Source organism: Corvus hawaiiensis, chromosome Z, assembly GCF_020740725.1.
Source record: "Corvus hawaiiensis isolate bCorHaw1 chromosome Z, bCorHaw1.pri.cur, whole genome shotgun sequence".
NCBI classification, from domain to species: domain Eukaryota; kingdom Metazoa; phylum Chordata; class Aves; order Passeriformes; family Corvidae; genus Corvus; species Corvus hawaiiensis.
Genome location: NC_063255.1, coordinates 12,196,826 through 12,217,402, shown reverse-complemented (window position 1 = coordinate 12,217,402; position 20,577 = coordinate 12,196,826). Strand labels below are relative to the sequence as shown.

Sequence of the window (20,577 nt, the reverse complement as noted above, 5' to 3'; positions counted from 1 at the left end):
AATTCACATTATGTATCTGAAGGTACCCTCCTGCTTTTAGCAGCTAGAAAACCCAGTTCTTTGGCTCAGTTAATCACTCACTTCAATTGCTTAAGTGTAAGTGTTCAGCAGATTTGAGGTCCTCAAAGTTTTGTGGTTTTCAACAGTGACTACAGGAGGGCATGTGCCATTCATAAACACCTGACAGTCCCCCGGGGCTGTCTCAGGTATGGTGATGTATCTCAGGTGGTACCAGTTGCTTGACTCTCTCAAAGTGCCAGCAGATTACACCTTAGTCACCTTGTGTTTTTGAAAAGGTGTCAGACAGTTGGCATCTCTGAAACTGAAGCACCTTTATCCTTCAGAGTGCACATCATAAGAATTATGACCTTCATTATTACCATGGTTCCTCCTCCCACCTAAGCAGTGAAACATGCTACAGGCCACAGATTTTTCATACTATTTTCTGCCTGCCTATGTATTCTTCAGAATTCCTGAAATATCTTAGAAAGCTGGCAGAAGTTCATACAATGTCTGACTCCTTTGCATTACACTTAGCTCACATGGTGCTGGCACTAAGGTCCTTACTGTGTTTGGAATTAAAAAATTTGTAGTTTTACGCTTATATATGCTGGCTTTTTCATGCCTGACTTGAAATAAGTAGTGCTGTTCTGATGCTTATTTTAACTGATTAACGGATTCCCAACATTACCTCAAAAGCAGAGGGTCTTCAGGGTCCATATAGGCTTGCAGAGAGTTCTTGTAGGCAGGCTGAGGCAGAGATGGGTCCATGCTACTCAGGGATGTTTTCTGTTGTGGTTTATCTCATTCTCACAGGTAATTCACTCATTTTGTTTTTAAAACGGGGGTTTTGCAGTACTCTTGACTGCATTGTTTCAGGTCAGCATAGGAAAACATTGTCTTTGTTTGCTTCACTAAAGGGATGCTGACAGTGTCACCTACTGTGACAGACCTCCCAAGGTAGAACATGTGGCTTTGATTATAAGCAGTTACCCCCTTACCTAGTAAAAAATGCATGCTTCGTTAATTGCTCCATTTTCAGGGAGGAAAGAGAGGGCAAGTTTCCCCAAGGGTTCTCATTTATTTGTGATTTGGTTTCATTAATTTTTTTCTAGAGGGAAATGATGCAATAAACCAATTTTTTTCTTGCCTTTCTTAATTACAGTTGCACGTTGTGGGTATTTCACTTACATGGCTGTTTGGGTTTTGCTGTATAAAATCTTTCAAAATGTCATGGACAATTCACTGGAAAATAACAGATTGCACATACTCAGTTTAGAAACAACATAATAAACTGTCCCAAAGAATCAAACAAAAAAAAATGTCATCACCTGCATTGCTTCAATACCCTTCATCTTCTCGGGAAACAGATGGGGTTTGCACTGTGCCTGCAAGGTCACCAGCCTTGAGCTTTGCCAGACCAACAGAGGAAGTGTCTTCTGTTAAAAATACCCTCCTGCTTGTCTCCACAGCAAATGTGACAGAAGTGACTGCTTAAGCAGGGCACATCCCTTTCTGTAGTCCTGGCCGTCACTGCCAGGATCACACAGAGCAGGGCATTGGCAGAGGTGCTTAAATATTCTGCATGGAGCTTGCATGGGTCAGCTGAGGCTCAGGCACAGAAAAAGGGCAATCTCTGGGGCCCAAACCTTGATTTAAATGGTGGTGATGTGTCCTGGAGATAGTAAATGGAGAAGGTTTTTCACAGAACTGTTCCCCACAGATCTCCAGAGACTTTACAAAAGCAGTATTGGTAGTTGTAGGGAAAGTGGCAAAAGCAAGAGACAGGTCAACTGACATGCATCATCACACTGTGAGTCACTGAAAAGCATAAAAGTAATTTTTAAATACTCCTGTTGTATTTTGGGTTAAGACCTATGGGAGGTTCTGCATGAAGGCAGTAAGTCTGTTAACACTTCCATCCAATCTGCCTGTGTTGTAGTGCCCCCTGTTCTACCTCCTACACTCCCTCGTGTCCCTTCCTCAGTATGATGATGGCAACCTAATTAGCAAAAAAAAAAAAGTTCATGTGGCTTTATATTTGTTTTAAGAAAAATTTCTTTAGTATAACTTAATCCCTAATTATTTGGAAAGAGGCTGTCTAAAGCTCATGACCCCCTCAACTTTTTCAATTATTTATAAAACAGGATTATAGAACCTGGTAGAGGGTCTTAATCAGACTACTTCTCCTTGTACACTGGAACACTGATTTAATTAAATACAGCCTGCTTATTATCTCTACAGTCATTGTTTTGGTGTTTGCAGAGTACCACTTTGCTTAATTGTCCCTGATTTACCACCCATTATGAGATGAGCTCTCCAGGAAAGCAACACAGAAAACACTTAAGAGATGGGCTGATGTGGGGCTTTATCTACAAAAAGTCCTGTTAATTTCTCTGCATCCTGTTTTGTAGTTATATTGCATCATTTCACATGTGACTGTCATGTAATGTCCAGTGAGCAAAGGCCAAATGTAGGCAAGAACAAGGCAACTGAGAAGCCAGTGGGCTGATACCTCATTAGTCATATGTGTACTCACCTGTATAAATTCAGACATGGTCAGAAGTGAATGCATCTCATTGCTCCATTGCTCCTGAGTGCATTACATGCTACCAAAACTGCTCACAGATCAGCAAGTAGAGCAATGTAGCATGTGCTGGCTGAAATTCAGTTACAGTCAGGAAGGGGAAAAACTGGAGATCTGAAGACCTGTGGATATTAGGACACCTTCTGAAGTCACACTTATTCTGGTGACGCCAACCTTACATAGTGAATGTCTTTGAAGAAGGGCCTCAAAGCAGTCTTTCTACCAGACACAATAAGCTGTACCTTCTTTGCTCTCTCCAGGCTCTAAAATGTTACGAGTTCAGTAATGTGAAAGGAACCATTGTCCAGTTTAAAATAGTGGGTACATTTCGTCTCCCCACATCTTCTGTTAGGAAAGCATGGAATGTTTTGATCTGCCAGATGAAAGAGGGACACCTGCTGTTTGGGGAACTGCCAGTCTCTCCTAAGATACCATGTCTCATTGCATGCTGGTGCTTATTAATGTGTTTTTAGTGATAACCACTCAAATCAGGAGAGTTACAGTTCTGTAAAACTGGCATGGCATTAAAATCATATCCATATATCCAAGCAAATGTGTTTATCTAAATGTGAATTCGAGACCTAACATTCTCCTATGTATGAATATAAAGATACTTCATTTTCTGCATTGCTTCACTCTTGCCATCCTTATCAAACTTACATCCCGTTAAGCCAATAGAAAGTTTGACTGGAAAAAAAAAAAGATAGCATTTTGACTATAACAGATATTTATTTTGTAGCTTATGACTTCCAAGTTAGAAAATGGAGTGTGTGTGTCACAGCTTGTTTGGGTACACATTAGATTGTTTCCCCTGACACATGATTGTGATTTTTCCTTTCTTTATTCCCAAATTATCCTTATGGCTTCCATTGCTCTTAGGCAAATTTATACATTAAAAGAACTAAATTAGTTCCGAAATACTTTCAGACACATAAAAGGCAGTAAGTAGTAGTGTTGGAAATGATACAACTTCTAATATTTTTAACTAACTTTAGTCAAGGGTTTTGTTCATCTTTGCCCAGGAGGAAGGGAATGGAAGTTTCTTTTCAAGAGACTCTGTTCCCTGGGCAGGGCCTGAGGAGCTTAACAACTCAATGGACTGGGAGCTGCCAGGGGATGCACAAGATATAAGTGACCACAATGAACGTCAATGCCCGATCATCCTCCCTGGTGTCTCAGAGACACCTAGTCTGGGAAAAGATCAATAAGAGAATGCAGGATGAGGACCTAATTAGCATCGAAGGCAAAGGGATCAATAACCAATAGAAAACCAAATACTAAGAACTGCGTAACTTGGTACTAATGAACATTGAACCAATGGATTTCTCTGGGTTTTGACTGTATAAGTATGTGAAAAATCTAGTAAAGAGCCATGTGTGATGGAATGATTTTCTCTGCTCAACCCGGGCAATGCCCGGATGAAATGATTTCTCTTGCACATCCTGGCCAGTACAACATCCTGGCCAAAATAAAAAATGCTGTAATTCTCTAACATTAAAAAATGTTGTTGAAGAGTTTTTGTTTTTTCAGCAGTTTTGGTGACAGTAGCACAGACCTGACGTAAAAGCAAGTGTTCAGGGAGCTGAAAATTGCTGCAAATGCTGGGAGCTGAGTTAGTGCTGCCCTTTCCTGTGGCATCGAGGCGTGAGCAGGATGAAGCTGAACATCTCTTTCCCAGCAACTGGCTGCCAGAAGCTCACTGAAGTGGACGATGGGTGCAAGCTAAGAACATTCTATGAGAAATGAATGGCCACAGAGGTCCTGGCTGATTCCCTTGTTGAGGAGTGGAAGGGATATTGGCATAGTCATGCTGGATACTCTGAGTTTTGGCAAAGAGTTGCTTTGTGTGGAGATTATTGCTAGCTGCAATTTAAGGAGAGAAAGTTTTTTGTTAAAACTAATGTTCTGCAGCAATAAGGTCAAGGGCAGACCTGGATTGCTCTCGAAGTGAAGTTGCTGTACACTTGTAAAGTTTGTCTCTGAGAAAAAACTGGCAAAAACCGCAAGTCGCAACAGAGAGAATTGGAACTTTGGCAAAGGGGGAAAAGAAACCTCCTGGCCAGGTAGCACGTGGTCAATCTAAGATGGCTGCCCACAGAGCACATGGTCAGTCTAAGATGGCTGTCCTAAAAGGGACAAAAACCATAATGGAGTCTGAAATGGCTACTCAAAAAGAGAAGCACATTTTTGCTGAGGAGCTGGTAAAGGTGCAAATTGCCTTGAAGGCTGAAACAATTGCTTGCCTCAGGGCTGAGGCAGGGCTGATGGCCCAAAAGCAACTAGCCCAGAACCTGAGAAACCTGTTAAACCAGTTTGTGCAGAGCTTTAGAAAAGAAAATTACCATCTTTAGGGGAAGCATGCATGCCAATTTGGGGGTGGTGCTGGGCCACCCTGAGCATTACCTCACCCCTGGGGAGGAGTTTGCACCAAATCCAGACTCCTCCCCACACCCTGAACTGTGCCCACTTGTAAAAGGTGAGGAGGTAAAGAGCTAGGCAGGACTCCCTGGTCATTGATGTCACCTCCCTTCACACTTTGGAGGAGGGGGATGACTCATTGGAGCCACCCCCTGATAATCAGCTCTTTTTTAAAGTATTAGCATATGATGGAGTGGAGCTGATGGTGATGATACCACACCCTGCAGCAGAATTAACTAAGTTGCAGAGGATAGAGACTTTTGAAAATTTTACTGATGTTGGGAAATGAAATAAAGCTTTCTGAAGAAAGAGCACATGGCAAAGAGCTGTGTCTTTTAATAAGAATGCATACTGTTGCATGAAAAGTTTGGATTTGTTGGGGAGGGGGAACTGATCCCTCTGCCCACTCCAACATGTGATAAAAATACTGGGAGCGTGCGGGAAGTGGTGAGCTTCCAAACAATGCCCCAGAAGGAGCTGATACCCCATTGGCTTTCTCCCAGATTATTGTTATTCATTCCAAAAGTTAAAGATCAGGACTGAGACAAAAAACTCTTGGAACCACCCCCAGAAGGTGAGCTGGGAGTGGGGGCCAAACTGGAATATTCTCAAAAGCTCACTGAAAATGCACGGAAATTTAGTTTTAGCCTGGAAAAAAGGAGGCTCAGGGGAGACCTTATCACTGTCTACAACCACTGGAAAGGAGGTTTTAGGCAGCAGGGGATCAGTCTCTTCGCCCAGGCAATCAATGACAGAACAAGAAGACACAGTCTTTAAGCTGTGCCAGGGGAAGTTTATGCTAAGCATTAGGAAGAAATTCTTCACAGGAAGGGTGATTGGGCATTGGAATCATCTGCCCAGGGAGGTGGTGGAGTCAACATCCCTAGAGGTGTTTAAAAAAAGACAGGATGTGCCACTTAGTGCCATGGTTTAGTTGATAAGGTGGTGTTAGGTTGTAGGTTGGACTTGATGATCTAAAAGGTCTTTTTTCCAACCTAGTTAATTCTGTGATTCAGTCAGCTGAAAATTGCTGTGAATGCTGGAAGCTGAGTTAGTGCTGCCCTTTCCAGCAGCATCAAGGCACGAGCAGGATGAAGCTGAATATGTCTTTCCCAGCCCCTGGCTGCCAGAAGCTCATTGAAGCGGACAATGGGTGCAAGCTAAGAACATCCTAAGAGAAACGAATGGCCACAGAGGTCCTGGCTGATTCCCTTGTTGAGGAGTGGAAGGGATATGTTGTCAGGATCAGTGGTGGCAATGACAAAGGATTCTCCATGAAGGTGTCCTGCCTCACGGATGTGTCTGCCTTCTGCTTAGCAAGGGCCATTCCTGCTATTGCCCCAGAAGAACTGGAGAGATAAAGTGCAAATCCATTCATGGTTGCATCAGTGATGCAAACTTGAGTGTTCTGAACTTGGTCATAGTGAAAAAGGGTGAAAAGGGCATTGCTGGGCTGATGGACACAACCCTGTCATCTTGGCCCCAAGAGGACTGTTGCGGGGGGTGGTCCCGGGAGCAGGGGAATCCAGCCAGAGTCACGATACGAACACCGATACGATTTGAGCATCGTGCTCCCGTTTTATTATTCGGTTACACCAAGTTATACTTTTTCCCAAAGTTCACGCCCCTTTCCCATGAGAAAGCCTCTAAGCAGCGGGGGAGCTGACCAGTGTATACCTTTTCCCAAGGCTGTTCAAGGCCGCCGGCTAGCAGGTGCCTTGCAAGCCTGTTTTCAGCCTGAGGCCCCGTCAGGGGTACTTCTGCAACAGCCCTGGGATGCCCAAGCCCTCCTGGGGTATCCTATATTCCACAAGGAATCCCTCTACAGAGGACCTGCAGAATCTGCAAGCTGTTCAACCTGTCTAAGAAGGATGATGCTCGCCAGTACGTTGTGAGGAAGCCTGTGAACAAGAGGGGCAAGAAACCCAGAACCAAGGCTCCTAAGATCCAGTGACTAGGGACTCCTCGAGTGCTGCAGTGCAGGCATATTGCTCTGAAGAAGCAGAGCGCTCAAAAGAGCAAGGAGGAAGCAGCAGAATACAAAGCTCTTGGTCAAGAGAATGGAGGAAGCCAATGAGCAATGCCAGGAGCAGATTGTGAACTGGTGCTGGCTTTCTTCGTTGAGAGCTTCTACATCTAAATCTAATAACCCTAACCCTAACCCAAATCTGAATCAAGGCAGAAGTAAGGATATTGTAGGTGATACTAAAAAGATATTGTATATGATATACCAATAAATCCCTTTTTTGGTGAACTTTAAAGAAAAAAAAACACCAAAACCAAAATCAGAACAAAAATTAACAATTTAGACAAAATACACCCCTGGATCCTTCACCACAATTAAAACAAAAATTCCCCACAATCATTCTACTGTTTAACATTTACCAGTACTTGTTTTGCCTGTTACTTCTCCCAGTTAGTATCCTCATCTTAAAATCATCATGATTGCCTTCATTGTCTAATAAAAAGACTGGGTTAACCTGGCCAGATGCCCAGCCCCCACCAAGCTGCTCTCACTCCTCTCTGCAGCTGGACAAAGGGGAGAAAATTTAACGAATGGTTCATGGTTTGAGATAAGGACCAGGAGAGATCACTCACCAAATATCGTCGTGGGCAAAACGGGATCAACTTAGAGATATGAAGGGAATTTTCTACTAACCAAATCAGAGCATGATAATGAGAAGTAGCATAAGCCCTTAAAAACACCTTTCCCACCCTGTTCCCTCCTTCCCAGCTCTACCTCCTACCCCAGCAGTGCAATGAGACAGGGAATGAGGGTTGTGGTCAGTTCATCACCCGGGGCTTCTCTCACAGGTGAGGGAGAAGAGTCATTCCCCTGCTGCACTGTGGGGTCCCTCCCACGGGAGACAGTTCTCCATGAACTTCTTTGGCATGAGTCCATCCCACAGGCAACAGCACCCCTCACACTGCTGCAGCAGTGGGTCACTCTTCCACGGGTGCAGTCCTTCAAGGACAGGCTGCTCCAGCCTGGGAGCTGGGCACTTGTCCCTGGGTCTCCTGTGGGCTTTCACCCTCTTCTCAGGCACCTACCTGCTCCAGGGTGGGCTCATCGATGGGCTGCAGGTGGATCTCTGCAACCCTGTGGACCTCCCTGGGCTGCAGGGGCACAGCTGCTTCACCATGGGCTGCACCGGGGGCTGAAGGGGAATCTTGGTGCCGGCACCTGGAGCAGCTCCTCCCCCTCCTCCTTCACTGACCTTGGTGTCTGCAGGGTTGTTCCTCTTGCATGTTCTCACCTATTCTTCTCTGGATGGAATTAAAACTGCCACAAACTTTGTTTTGACTTCTTCTTAAATACATTTTCACAGAGGCGTTACCACTGTTTCCAATCGGCCCAGCCTTGGCCAGCAGCACGTCCATCTTTTGAGCCACCAGGGACTGGCTCTGCCAGACACGGTAGAAGCATCTAGCAGCTTCTTAGAGAAGCCACCCCTGTAGCCCATCCTCCTACCAAAACCAGGCAAAGCAAAACCAACACAACTGCAAATCATATTTGTAATTCATATATTCGTGGTTTTACACGCTGAAACTTTTGTAGAATGGCATTTCTTACAGAATCACTGTTACCAAAGAAGGGGATTCTAATGCAGTGATGGGTAGAAGATGCAGCTTGACTAGGTGATCGTTCCTTCCACCTGAATAATTACTCTACTCTACTCTACTCTACTCTACTCTGCTTTATTCTCCCTAGCTTCCAACCTGGAGTAAAATTATTCTGGATGGTGACTAACCAGAGTGACTATAAAAGTGAATACTAGGAGTAAGAGGTTTTGTTTATGTTTTGATAGTACCTATTGTTTTCAATATGGTGAAATTCATTCCAGTGGTTGCAGGACTGGGACCAGTTCATAAATGTGCAGTCTAATTCTCTAATCCTTTGCCTGTGCATTCACAGTCAGTAGCAGAAATAATCTGGATGTAGTTTGTCCTGTTTGCCTCATCTTGTTACCAGTCATGGAGTTATCTGCTTAGCTCATTTGGTAGAACTCAGGGCTGAATACTTCTGTTTAATGTACAGATAAAATGTATTATTTACAGATTGACTAGGTATACATGTTAGAGTGAAAAGGCTTATACACATTTTGTCCCAGTCCAGCATGCTTTCTTGGTTGCAAGTGTGTATGCCTCATTACCTCTATGCATTTGCCTCTAATTTTTCTGTGTGCTGATGTAATGTGCAAAGCCCATTGATAAGTAACCCCTGCAGAGGATGTGGAGTGCAGCCAGTTAGTCAGCCAGGGCACACATTCATCTCCGGTGCACATATGTTAGATTTCATAACTGTCTGCCAGGACTTCTGGGTTGCAATCACAGCAAAGGAGGAGAGAGTACAAAAAGATTTAGGTAAGTACACTCCTGCCTGTATCAGTTTAGTGAAACATTTTTGCTATATTGTCCACTGAGCTGGGAAATGGCTGATCCCAGTTAGACTGACTCAAACAGCCCAATAGCACTGTGCCCACACTGCTCCTTCTGAAAGTCTGCTGAGCCTTGTTAACTTCACTGGCTTTATCGGATTGCTTAGTACTGGTAGTGAAGCTCTCACTACCATCAAGTGGCATTTTCTGACTCTCCTTTCTGCAGACAGTCACTGCCCAGCAAGACTTTGCATCTCTACATGTTGCAATGTAAAGGACCTGCTAACTGCCAGAAGATATGGACAGGTTATGGCTGCCAAAATACACAGGCAGCTGGGGTCAGCTTAGTAGAGAAACTCTGCAGGTTACCTATGCTGTTCTTAAGTCATGGCAAAATATTGCATGGAAAAGGCAGATACATGAATCTGTTGTTTTAATAGTTTAATGTTATCTGTTCTTAGCCTTGCTGAAATGATGAGTAACTGCAATGATGTGGTTGCTTTTACTATATTACTTCATGACCTGGTGAACTTTAATAGCTAAAAAGCACGGACCATTGTTTAGGCAGAATTTGCTATGTAAAGTGCAGAAAAGTACAGGTATTTTCTATGAAATAGAAATGAGGATCCCCTTAATGGAACAGTTTAAACTGTCCATTTCCAGCCCAGAGTCCTTCAAAGCACAGTTCAGTGCTCTGGGGAGTGGCAGAAGTTGATTATGTACGTGAAAAACATATGGTCATAGAATCATGGAATATCCTGGGTTGGAAGGGATCAACAAGGATCATTGAGTCCAGCTCCTGACCCTGCACAGGACAGCCCCAATAATCCCACCATGTGCCTTGTCTGAGTGCTTCCTGAACTCTGTCAGGCTGGTGCTGTGACCACTGCCCTGGGAAGCCTGTTCCAGTGCCCAACCACCCTCTGGGTGAAGATGTTTGTGCATGTTTCTTTTTTCAAGGTACTGAATTGGATTTTAAAAAATAGTCTAAGAATACATATAGGACGCTAATTTCAGGAACTTTGGAGTCAGAAGAGGTAGTTTAAGTCCTAAATAGAATGTATCCTAGCTGTGTGCATCTCTTTTGCTGTTCCTGTTTACATGGCTGCCAGTAAGGCAGATAAAAGACTGTATTTCCAAAAGGGAAAAATTTGACCTAAAAACAATTAAGTCATTGAAATGTTGTCCATGCCAAAAAAGTTTGATACCTTTTTCCTGGAAAAATGATGAATACAAGTCAGTTTGCAGAAGGAGAACTGAGTTTTGCCTGCTTTATTTGTTTAATCACCTAGTAACTGACTAAATGAAGGTCTTCACTTTAAGTGTGTTTTAAGTTGGACAACATCTGCCATCTCCACACTTGCATTGTCTGTTCAGGATGAACATTAGCATCACTTCAGACTTAAGTGTTGTGAATCGGGGTGGGTGGTAAGATCTGAATTGCTGTGTGCAAACTCTGTGAACTGAATATGCCAGTTATGTCTTTTCAGGCTCTGAGGAGTTAGGAAGTGGAAGCTATGGGCATCAGTACATCACAGACACAGTGACTGGTGATGGTGATGGATTTGATATTGATGATTCAGACTACGACATTTATATAGAAGAGGTAAATGTCAGGATTTCTCTTTGGCACTTCTGTTTTCTTTATAGTCTGGATGTTTTAAAGTGTCTGGTCCTGTCAGGAAGTTTCATATCTGATATTGTGTGCTCACATATAGTAATGTGGGCACTTCTTTTTCTTCATTGAGGGTGAGTTCGTTGCCTCAGATCTGTATCTTGAAAGGTATTAATTTCATTTCCCCATAGCATTTTAGATTTACTGAATTGGTGTTTCTTTGTTTCAGCTCAGACCACTTCCTGCTATTAAAGGAGGCAACAGAAAATTTCTGGTTGAAACTAAGGTCACACCAGGGTCTAGTTCCAGGCTCCTGTCACGGGTTCTCACAACCACTTCTGAACCCACTACTTCCACTCCTACCACCACACGACCTTCAACCACAGTGAGGGCGACCACTGCGTGGGCAGCGAGGAGGGGCAGCATGTCCTCTGCTGCCCGCCTCTTTGACCTGTCCTGTGATGAGGCCGTGTGCTCTGCAGACAGCTTCTGCATCAACGACTATGACCGGGGCGGCTCACGCTGCCACTGCAACTTGGGCAAAGGAGGGGACATGTGTGAGGAAGGTAGGTTTCTGTGTGCCCACTGCTGGCTGCTTTTTTGTCTGGGTCAAGGACAGAACCAACCAATGTGCACTTTGGGAATAGCCACCTGGATTTAGTGGATCTCTAAGGATAGGAGCAACTTCCAGCGGGAAGTCACAGCTCAGGCATCATCCCCTTTTCTTTTTTTTCCTCAGTGAGGTGGGAAAAAGTTATTCTTTAATAAAGCTGAATGCAGAACCTGTGTAAAGATGCACAGGGGAGGTTAATCCTCCCTCCCTCACCTAAGAGTCAGGAGATGACAGAGCAGGTATGTTGTTAATCACCCAGGTGTGGCAGGATCCAATCATGGCACCCACAGCTGGAAGCTGAAGATATTCAACCCCTCTTTAACACTTGCCTTTTGGCAGCAGCTGAAGCCCAGAACCACCCCCATTTTCAGTGTGGTCCATCAGATGATGCCGGTCCCACAGCAGGGATGTGAGAGAGCTCCCATTGTAAAAATACCTCCAGAGGAGGCTTTTCACATGGTCTGCAGGTCTGCAGTGCAGCACTTATGTCAGGCAGGTTGGGGCAAGGGAGGAACAAAGTCTTATCCCCAGTTCAGAAAGCATGACCTGAAGGCTGGGCCAATGTGAGGAGGTGTGTTGGTCTCAGTCAGGACTTGCCATCCATCCCGTTGCCTTTTTCCAGGGCAGCTGAGCCATGGCAAGAGCTTGCTGAGATGAAGGAGGCTGTCCTGCTTCTTCCCTTGCTGCCTTCCTGTTCTTTCCCTCTAGAGACCTAAACTCACCCTTTCACAAGGTTAACAGTGAAGAGATCACCTGGTGAGCCAGTCCAGCTCCCTCTCCAGGCCCTAAGCAGGTCACTTTTTTCCCCCTGAAGTAATTTTTCTTCTGGTTTGGTAATCAAGGGGTCAGATGGACTCTGGGGCTCATTCGAAGAAAATGTCCCATTTGTTGTGGTGGTCCAGCTCCATCACAACAAATGTGGTGGCTGTCCCTCCAGCTAAGAAAGAGCTGTGTTGTAACTGCTGGACTCTGTCTAGCAGGCTGCTGTGGCCTGAAAGCTCAGCGAGGGTTCCCTAGGGCCATGCGATTAATCGCATCCCGGAGTCCATTTCGGACAGCCCCGCGATCGGGCTCCAGCAGCCAGCAGTGTTACAACGCAGTGGATGGTAAAGAAGGTAGAGAAGGGTCTCTCATGAGGGACTGAGATGACTTTAAACACATCTTGTCCCCGCGACGTTCAGAGGTAGAGCGACAGCGTGGTCTGGGTGCGGGATGGTTTTGTCAGGGGCCCGGGGCGGTCCCTGGGCGGGGTTGGGGTACAAGAACAAATAGGGAGAAACTGAGGGAGTGGCCAAGGCTAGGCGGGGAACAGGGGGAACATGTGAAATAGGAAAAGCAGTGGATTAACAGATCCCCATAGAGCTGATTGTCCGTCCCACTGCATGCTGATCTGATCTGCCAAGACCCTGCCATGCAGCAGAGCATCGGGAACCCATGTTTCTTCTACAGGGTCACGTTAGACCTCGTGTTGCACAGTGTCTTGCCTCAGGGATACAGACACTGAAGGTGCTTTGTCTTCTCCAAACTGGAGTGCTGGAACAAAGAGAGCTCCTTCTGAAAACAATCTGTTGTGACTCAGCGACATGGAACAGCTGCAGATGTGATTTTAGGCCTTGATCAAGTGCAGAGAGTTGAGGATTTATTTGAACTGACATGGCCATATACAACTTGGAAAGCAGTCTGTTAACATCAGTCCAAACCCTTCATTTTTCACAGAGGAGTGTGTTATTCCAGACTAAGCATCATGTGCCAATACTCCTTTGTACTGAATTTATCTTCAGTAGCCAATATTGTTAAATAATATATTAATCTGAATGGAAAGTCAGCAGCTGAATTCACAGTCAACAGCTGCATGACACTCTGTTCTGAAGTCAGTCAGTTCTGCTTGTGATCAGGACATGAGTTAATTGTTCTCTGCTGAAGTTGCATTCAGGTTTATAGCACCAATCCCCTTCACCTCAGCTTAAGATGTATGCATTGCAAGCAAAAACACTGAGAGAACTCTATCCAGATTCAAAAACTGAGTGAGAAAAACACACTCAGTATTCAAATAGCAAAGAGGAATAGGACTCCTCACCCTTCCTTCCTCATTAGGCTTAAATCCACTGCAAAAACTGCGTCTGTCCTCAGTGCTCCTTAGGAAAATTAGCTGCAAAGGTAATTTTACAGCTGACAGTGGCTAGCAGTAGGACATCTCTGATTTTCATTTTCTCTCAGGGTCAGGGTTTAACGTAAGACAGCAAAGAGTGAGGGTTTATAATGCCATTTGACAAGAGCAATAAGAAGAGCCACTGTTGCAGCCAGGGTTGGAAAGATGCCTGCGGGGACTCTCTTCTCCCCATCACTCCCTTTAGCTTCTGCCCTGAGCTGACTTTAGGGAAGTGCTGGAAGCTTCTGGGCTGTTATGAGACATCCAGTGATTCTCCAGATGCTGGATGCAGCAGCTATGGAGCAGCAGTGACTAATGCTGCCTAGAGTCTGGCCATATTTCCCACCTATATTTTTGTAATCCTGCAGAACAGAAAATTACTTTGTCCTCTCTTTGTTAAATAAGTTCTTAAAAGAAGATAAATATAAAGTTGATGGGTTCTGTCTTCTATAACAAGGATGAAAACCTGGAGAAATTTCCTCTGAACTCTCTGATTAAACTATTGGGCTTTACTTGGCCCTCAGTATCCTGTTTCTTTCCAAGTTCACCAGGTCCTTGGGAATAAAGGAATTAGCTGTAAAAAGTGGTGGGAGGACAAGGCAATAGGTTAACTGATTGTTGACTGCTGCTGACTAATGGTTGTCTCTGGGGGTACTCTGCCTTTCATTGCCACCTGATGTTATCTAGTACTAAATGTGTATATTGATCTTTATATGGAAGAAAACTGCTAAATAACATGCTTCCCTCTTTGCTTTTCAGACATTAGTATCCAGTATCCTCAGTTCTCTGGCCACTCATATATCACCTTTGAACCACTGAAAAAATCCTATCAGACATTTCAAATTACCCTTGAATTCAGGGTAAGTTTAAGCAATTCTCACATAGGCATTTTAAATTTTATTTACTTATTCTGATGCAGTGGACAACAGAACAAGCTTCAGTATAGCTTGTAGTGTAATTATGGCGAACCTGTGCATAGCCTTCATCTGCAGAGATCTGTCTTAACCTTCAGTGAATGTAAATGAAGTTTGTAAGCAGCTGAAGTGTTTTCATCCATTATTGGTAGGCACTGTGTGAGAGAATCCCTGGGACTAGTAATAGTGGTATTGTGGACTAGCAGCAATGTACGCTGGCAAGGTTATTGTCACATGGATACGGTACAGGCTGAAGAACACCCAGAATTTTTGTGAATTAGAGTTTGGAAACAGTATGCAGTATTTTTGTGGACAAGAAACTATGACCCTGTCATACTGAGCAAAACACTGCCCTATATGTAGAGTTCCTTTCCCACCCTGCAGGATTTAAGTGGACATTGTTTTCCACCTCTGAAATTTGGGACATGGGCTATTAATATATTCAGGATACATACAACTTAAAATGCAGGTCTAAAGTGAGGGTACATCCCATGCTGGCTAGTGTTAGTGCTGTCTGTTCATTATGGGCCAAACATGTAGGGCTGCCTCTAGGGAAGGTGGCCAAACTCCTGGATGCACCCCAACTCCCATATAAAGCAGACTCACCAGCCTCACAGTCTGGGAAGGAGACTGTCTTTGAAGCAGCAGCAGTGCGTTGCCTCAGTGGTGATCTTACCCTCCTCCGGCAATTTCATTTTAAAATGCAGGATGGCAGCAAAAAGCCACTGTGTCAGCTGCTGCACACATATGGAGAAATGCTGCCAGCACAGATTGTTTGGCTTGAGAAGTGTCAGTCTCATGGAACAAGTGAAGTAGGGCGTATGTATTCATGTGCAGTGAGTCTGATGTGTCTACACTTACTGGGCTTGCTAGGACAGTCTTGCTAGACTTTTTACTCAGGAGTCTCATATGGGACATGTCTGACAGTCCTTAATACTTCCAGGCTTTTTTTCAGGTCTGGTAGTATCATACTTTAAGAGATGGTCTTAAATTGTTTAACCATTAAAGCAGTGATTTTCTAGGTTTTTCAAATGCAGGATTCAAAACTGATCAAACATTTTGTGATTCTACGAGTTAAAAACTCAATCTGAAAAATGATGAAAAGTCCCCCACTGCTGCTTGCTTTTGTCTGCAATTGTGAGGCTTTGATTTTTCATGTTGACACAATGATTGCAGGCTGAATCCGAAGATGGTTTGCTGCTGTACTGTGGAGAAAATGAACATGGTCGTGGTGATTTTATGTCACTGGCAATTATCCGACGTAGCCTTCAGTTCAGGTAAAACCTCCATCCTAAATCTGATGTAAAGAGAAGGGGCTATTTCTGCCTCCTGGGACCACTATATATGATGAATATCTCCAGTGTCTTTGACTTGTGCCCCATATAATGCACAAAATGGACAGTATAATTTTATTTAGAGTTCTTTAATACTTTTTTCTCTCATCCTTTAGTTTGTGAACATGTGTCCTGTTGAGCTCTTTTGTTTAGACCTCAGTGTAAAGGGAAAATGATCAGTTTTCTTTAAGGCATTTGTCTGGGGCTCACAGCTATGTTGCCAGAAATGCCAGTGAGACACTGTATTTGCCAAGCTGATGGTGTATTGATGGTATATTGAGTCAGTGTTTTTGCTTCACAGCAAAAGACTTGCAGATAATGTAGCAAAATAAAGGATATAATGCCAGCAAGGGGGCCAGGAACTTCACCTTATATACCTTGTTTAGATGAGACTTGCAGGTTTTTTTAAATGAAGATGGAGAGTGTTTCTTGCAGTCTGATAGATATGAAGCAAGTGAAAGAGTATTTCCAGGATCTCCTTACTTGTGAGGGTGAGTCCTTTGAAAATGGGGAATAACAAAGTGGGTGATGTGCCTTCGTTGTGTTTCTGTTCACCTGCACTGCATGACAATCAGGAAAAATGGCACATTTTGTGCACATTCAGCTCTCCTGGAGGTCTTCCTGTCAATCAGTGCTGAGTTTCATACAGACTAGTGGAGTTATTAATGTAGCACTTTCACCAGGGAGTTAGAAGAATTCCCAGGAGAAATTACTGTGATGTCAGGAACTCAGATTGTAATACCCTCCATCTGGAAACAGTTTCAGCTGTTGGCAAGCTTAGCAATGCACTTGGTATGGACAGAGAATGCAAAATCTTCTCCATGTTAGAAAGATAGATAATGAAGTTTGAAACTTGGAACAGATCATATGTTAGGCCTGCTGTCTAATTTTCCTGTGCTAATATGCAGTGTGGAACAGAGAGCGCAAAAAGAGTATTTGGAGTCTAAAACCAACTTTTGGTTATCTGGTTAATGTAAGATTGTCACCTTGCCCTCTCTGTCTCATGCTCCTAGGTTCAACTGTGGCACTGGAGTTGGAGTCATAACGAGTGAAAACAAAATCAAGCTGGGGAACTGGCACAGTGTCACATTGTTCAGAGATGGAGTGAATGGCTGGCTCAGGATGGACAACAATGCTCCAGTGACAGGAAAATCTCAGGTTGGTAATCCTGCCCCTGAGGCTCAATCTTGGGGTCTCTCAAGGTTATAATGACCTTTTTTTTCTTGCCACCAGAAGTCTGATCAGATTTGAAAGGTGCAGTTTTATTTATTGGTGTTAGGACATTTAGTGATCAGTGTACAGATTATTCTTCCAATTACGTTGTCTAGAAATCACAGAGATAAATAGCACAGGGCTGAATTCCATCACAGTTTCCCTGTTGTCCTCCATGTTTGCTCTGCTACTCTTCCGCTGCCCTATGCCAGTCTCAAATACAGGCTATTAGAAGTTTACTGGATTGTACAGCTGCTGCTGTCCCTGATTGCTTTCTTTTTCAAGCCTCAGAGAGCTGCTCTGCTTCCTCAGACACAAAAATTAGATGCATATGTGTATATGAGTATATACTTATGTATAATATGCATATATCCACACAAGGTTTGTATACAGAGGTGTAATTACATGCATATTCTGTGTTACAGTATGGATACTGCAACACGCGTGTCAATCAACGAGGCCTGTGGAAAAGGAATGTACATGGACCAATTCTTGATAGATGTTTCAGAGATGTTTATTTCTCCAGCCACATGGCCGGGGCTCTGCTGAGGAACTGCAGCAATCACGGGACCAAGGGTCCTTCTGCCCGCGCAGGGAACACAAACCAACCAATGGGAACGAGGCTGAGCAGGGGCAGGGAAACCCCATCCTCCCCCCAGGGCCCCTCTCCCAGGACCACATGGCAGGGGGGAAGGGACCCCAACAATTCTGGACATAGATTTAAGCATAGTAATGGAGATAGACATTCTGCCCTGACTTTTGTTAACACCAGCAAGCTCATACAAGGCTGACAAGATAAAATATAATGGAGAAGGATGCCTTGACTTGCTCATCTGTTGCTAGGCCAGAAAACAAAATTAAGGCACTGGAAGAAAAGGCAGTTTCAAATTGTTTCAGATGTCTTTCCTTTGATGGCCGCTATTAGCATGCCATCCATAGCCCAGAAAGAAAGCAGCTTCAGACGTCTTATTATTTTCCCTTTTCATGTGCAGGCACCGAAGGGAAAAATTGCAGTGCATTGAGTTCTCATCAGCTGGAAATGACAGAGGAAAGAATTTCAGTGTATCATGTGTTGCTGTTACCAGTGCTATGAGGCCATGCAAAGGGCAGATGTGAATCAGGAGAGATGCGCACAGTTTCTGCAGTGCACTGTGTGAGTGAACACCTGCAGACCCAATAACCTCAGCTTATTTAGCATGGCAAAATACAGGCTATGGGGATAGAATTTATTGTTATAAACACTATGGGAACAGGGCAGGGGTGAAAAATCCAGAAAGCTTTTAGGCTAGAGGTCGGGGCTGTCAGAAGCACAGGTTGGTAAAAACTGGCCCCGAATAACTGAGAATTTTGACTGTTTTCTTCTAAAGGTCCATGACTTTTGAAAGAACTGCTGAGTAGGAGGCAAAAGTCATATTTTGAGCAATTTGTGGAAGGAATTTTGACTCAGTTGGCCACAGTAGCATGGAGTTTGATTCAGTGATTCAAAAAGGTTGTGTTAGTTTTTCAAGTTTTTTGTTCCTTCCTGTGCACTGTAGCAATACTAGTAAACTTGTGTGTGTAGGTTTCTATAGGCTTGTTAAAGCCAAAAAATGAGATGGGCAGTAAATTTAGCAATGGCAAAGTGAGCAGAACACTATTGAAGTTGTGATTTTACTGGCTTTTGCCTTTTCTTTGTTTTTATCCTTTTTATTTTTTTTTTTGTCATTTCATTATTATTCAATGCTAAACACTTGCTGGGTTCTGTCCAAAAGACAGTATCTCATTGGTCTCTGTCCCTCAGGGCTTAGGGTTTAGAAGAGAAGCAATTTTTGGCAAAAGAAAACAAAGGAATTGCAGCAAAAGACAGACCACACTTTCTCCTCAAAACAGTGATTTTTAGTCTTTTTTATTGTGCTTTTAGTAGTTCATGTTATCATGATGGGATGCAGGTGAAAAAGGTTGATTTCAAATGGTGGACTGATTTGGGGGATGACTAATGGGAAGGAGTTACCAATGAACAACACACATACTCCCTGCCACGATTCTTCATGGAGGAAAGAAGTTGATTGTCAACTACTGTGGCTTAATGAGTTGTCCTGTGTTGTATCTGTTATGCAGCATATTGCACTCTGCTCTCCCTTCAGGGCCAGTACAGCAAAATCACATTCCAGACTCCCTTCTATGTTGGCGGTGCTCCCGGCGTGTACTGGCTGGTCAGGGCCACCAGCACCAACCGCGGGTTCCAGGGCTGTGTCCAGTCACTGAGCATCAATGGAAAGATAATTGATATGAGACCCTGGCCATTAGGGAAAGCTCTCAGTGGTGCTGATGTGGGTAAGTGTAATGGTGTGGGATCTTTAATCCATGACTAACCCAGAGTTACCTTTTATGCTGCTGGAACAAATTGAGCGATGGTCCAGGTTTAAGAGGTAGAAGGTGTGATCTCTATTTTTGGCCTGGTTTTCCTCTGTTCCTTTGCACATTGCTCTTGCTGGGTCTATAGTAGAAAAGTTCACCACACTGCACAAGTAAGCCCTTTGTGGACACACTTCCTGTGCACAGTAAATAGTAAACCCATTTTCATGAGCAAACAGTAAGATCTGTGTTGCAGATATCATTACAACTGTGCTGGTATTTCTGCCAGCATCTCTCAGGACACCTCTTCATGCCCCTGACTGACACAGTCATGTCATCAGAAATCAATTATGTGTATGCTGAGCTTGCATTTGAAACAATATGGGCCCAACTAAATGTGTTTTGCCTAAAGACATCATTGCACTTGTCCAAAGTAATACATGAATCTCTCAGCCCCACAGCAGTCCTGTGGCTGTTACAGAGGGCTTTCTGTGTTACACCCAATCACTGATGAAGCATATAGGCTTTCCTGTATGCCATCCTTTGTTTTGCTATCCAGAGTCATGGTATGATTTAAAAATAGCTTGGAATAAATACTTCCATCAGCTTTATGAAGTGTTATTGTAACATTATTTTCTATTCTCAGAGTAAAAGATGGAGAAGTAGGGAAGGTAATTAACTAGTCCTGTCTCATTTATTCATCTATTTCATCCATGTAATAGGCACTTGAAAAAAGGCAGGGCAACAAAATCCTTGCTTTAATGATCTCCCAGTCTAAATGGTTTAAGAGTAAGAGTAAACCCAAGACAGAAGGGAAGTGGTAACAGCGAGAAATAGATTCCATGTCGCTGGAATCTCCATGCCATGCCTCAGCCACAAAGTCATCTTTCTTCTCTTCTGTAGCTGTGCATTTGACATCCCAAGAAGGAAATTATGAGAAACTTCTTAAGAATTGCTCTGTATTCTCTAGATACCATGCCCAAACTTCTGTGCAATATTGGGGTAAAACAGACTGTCCCAAG

The 20,577-nt window shown here is 43.8% G+C and overlaps 1 protein-coding gene and 1 pseudogene across 4 annotated transcripts in view; both read left to right on the top strand.

The window, feature by feature from the left end:
* Positions 1 to 20,577, top strand: part of EGFLAM (EGF like, fibronectin type III and laminin G domains) — a 78,758-nt gene that overhangs the window by 34,602 nt on the left and 23,579 nt on the right. For all 4 annotated transcript variants that reach the window (XM_048291818.1, XM_048291815.1, XM_048291816.1 and 1 more), the window contains exons 8-13: positions 10,875 to 10,990; positions 11,229 to 11,565; positions 14,521 to 14,621; positions 15,852 to 15,952; positions 17,023 to 17,167; positions 19,345 to 19,534. In XM_048291818.1, the coding sequence (XP_048147775.1) occupies positions 10,875 to 10,990; positions 11,229 to 11,565; positions 14,521 to 14,621; positions 15,852 to 15,952; positions 17,023 to 17,167; positions 19,345 to 19,534 (990 nt within the window). The remainder of the gene's footprint in view (positions 1 to 10,874; positions 10,991 to 11,228; positions 11,566 to 14,520; positions 14,622 to 15,851; positions 15,953 to 17,022; positions 17,168 to 19,344; positions 19,535 to 20,577) is intronic.
* Positions 4,147 to 7,189, top strand: LOC125319969 (annotated as a pseudogene).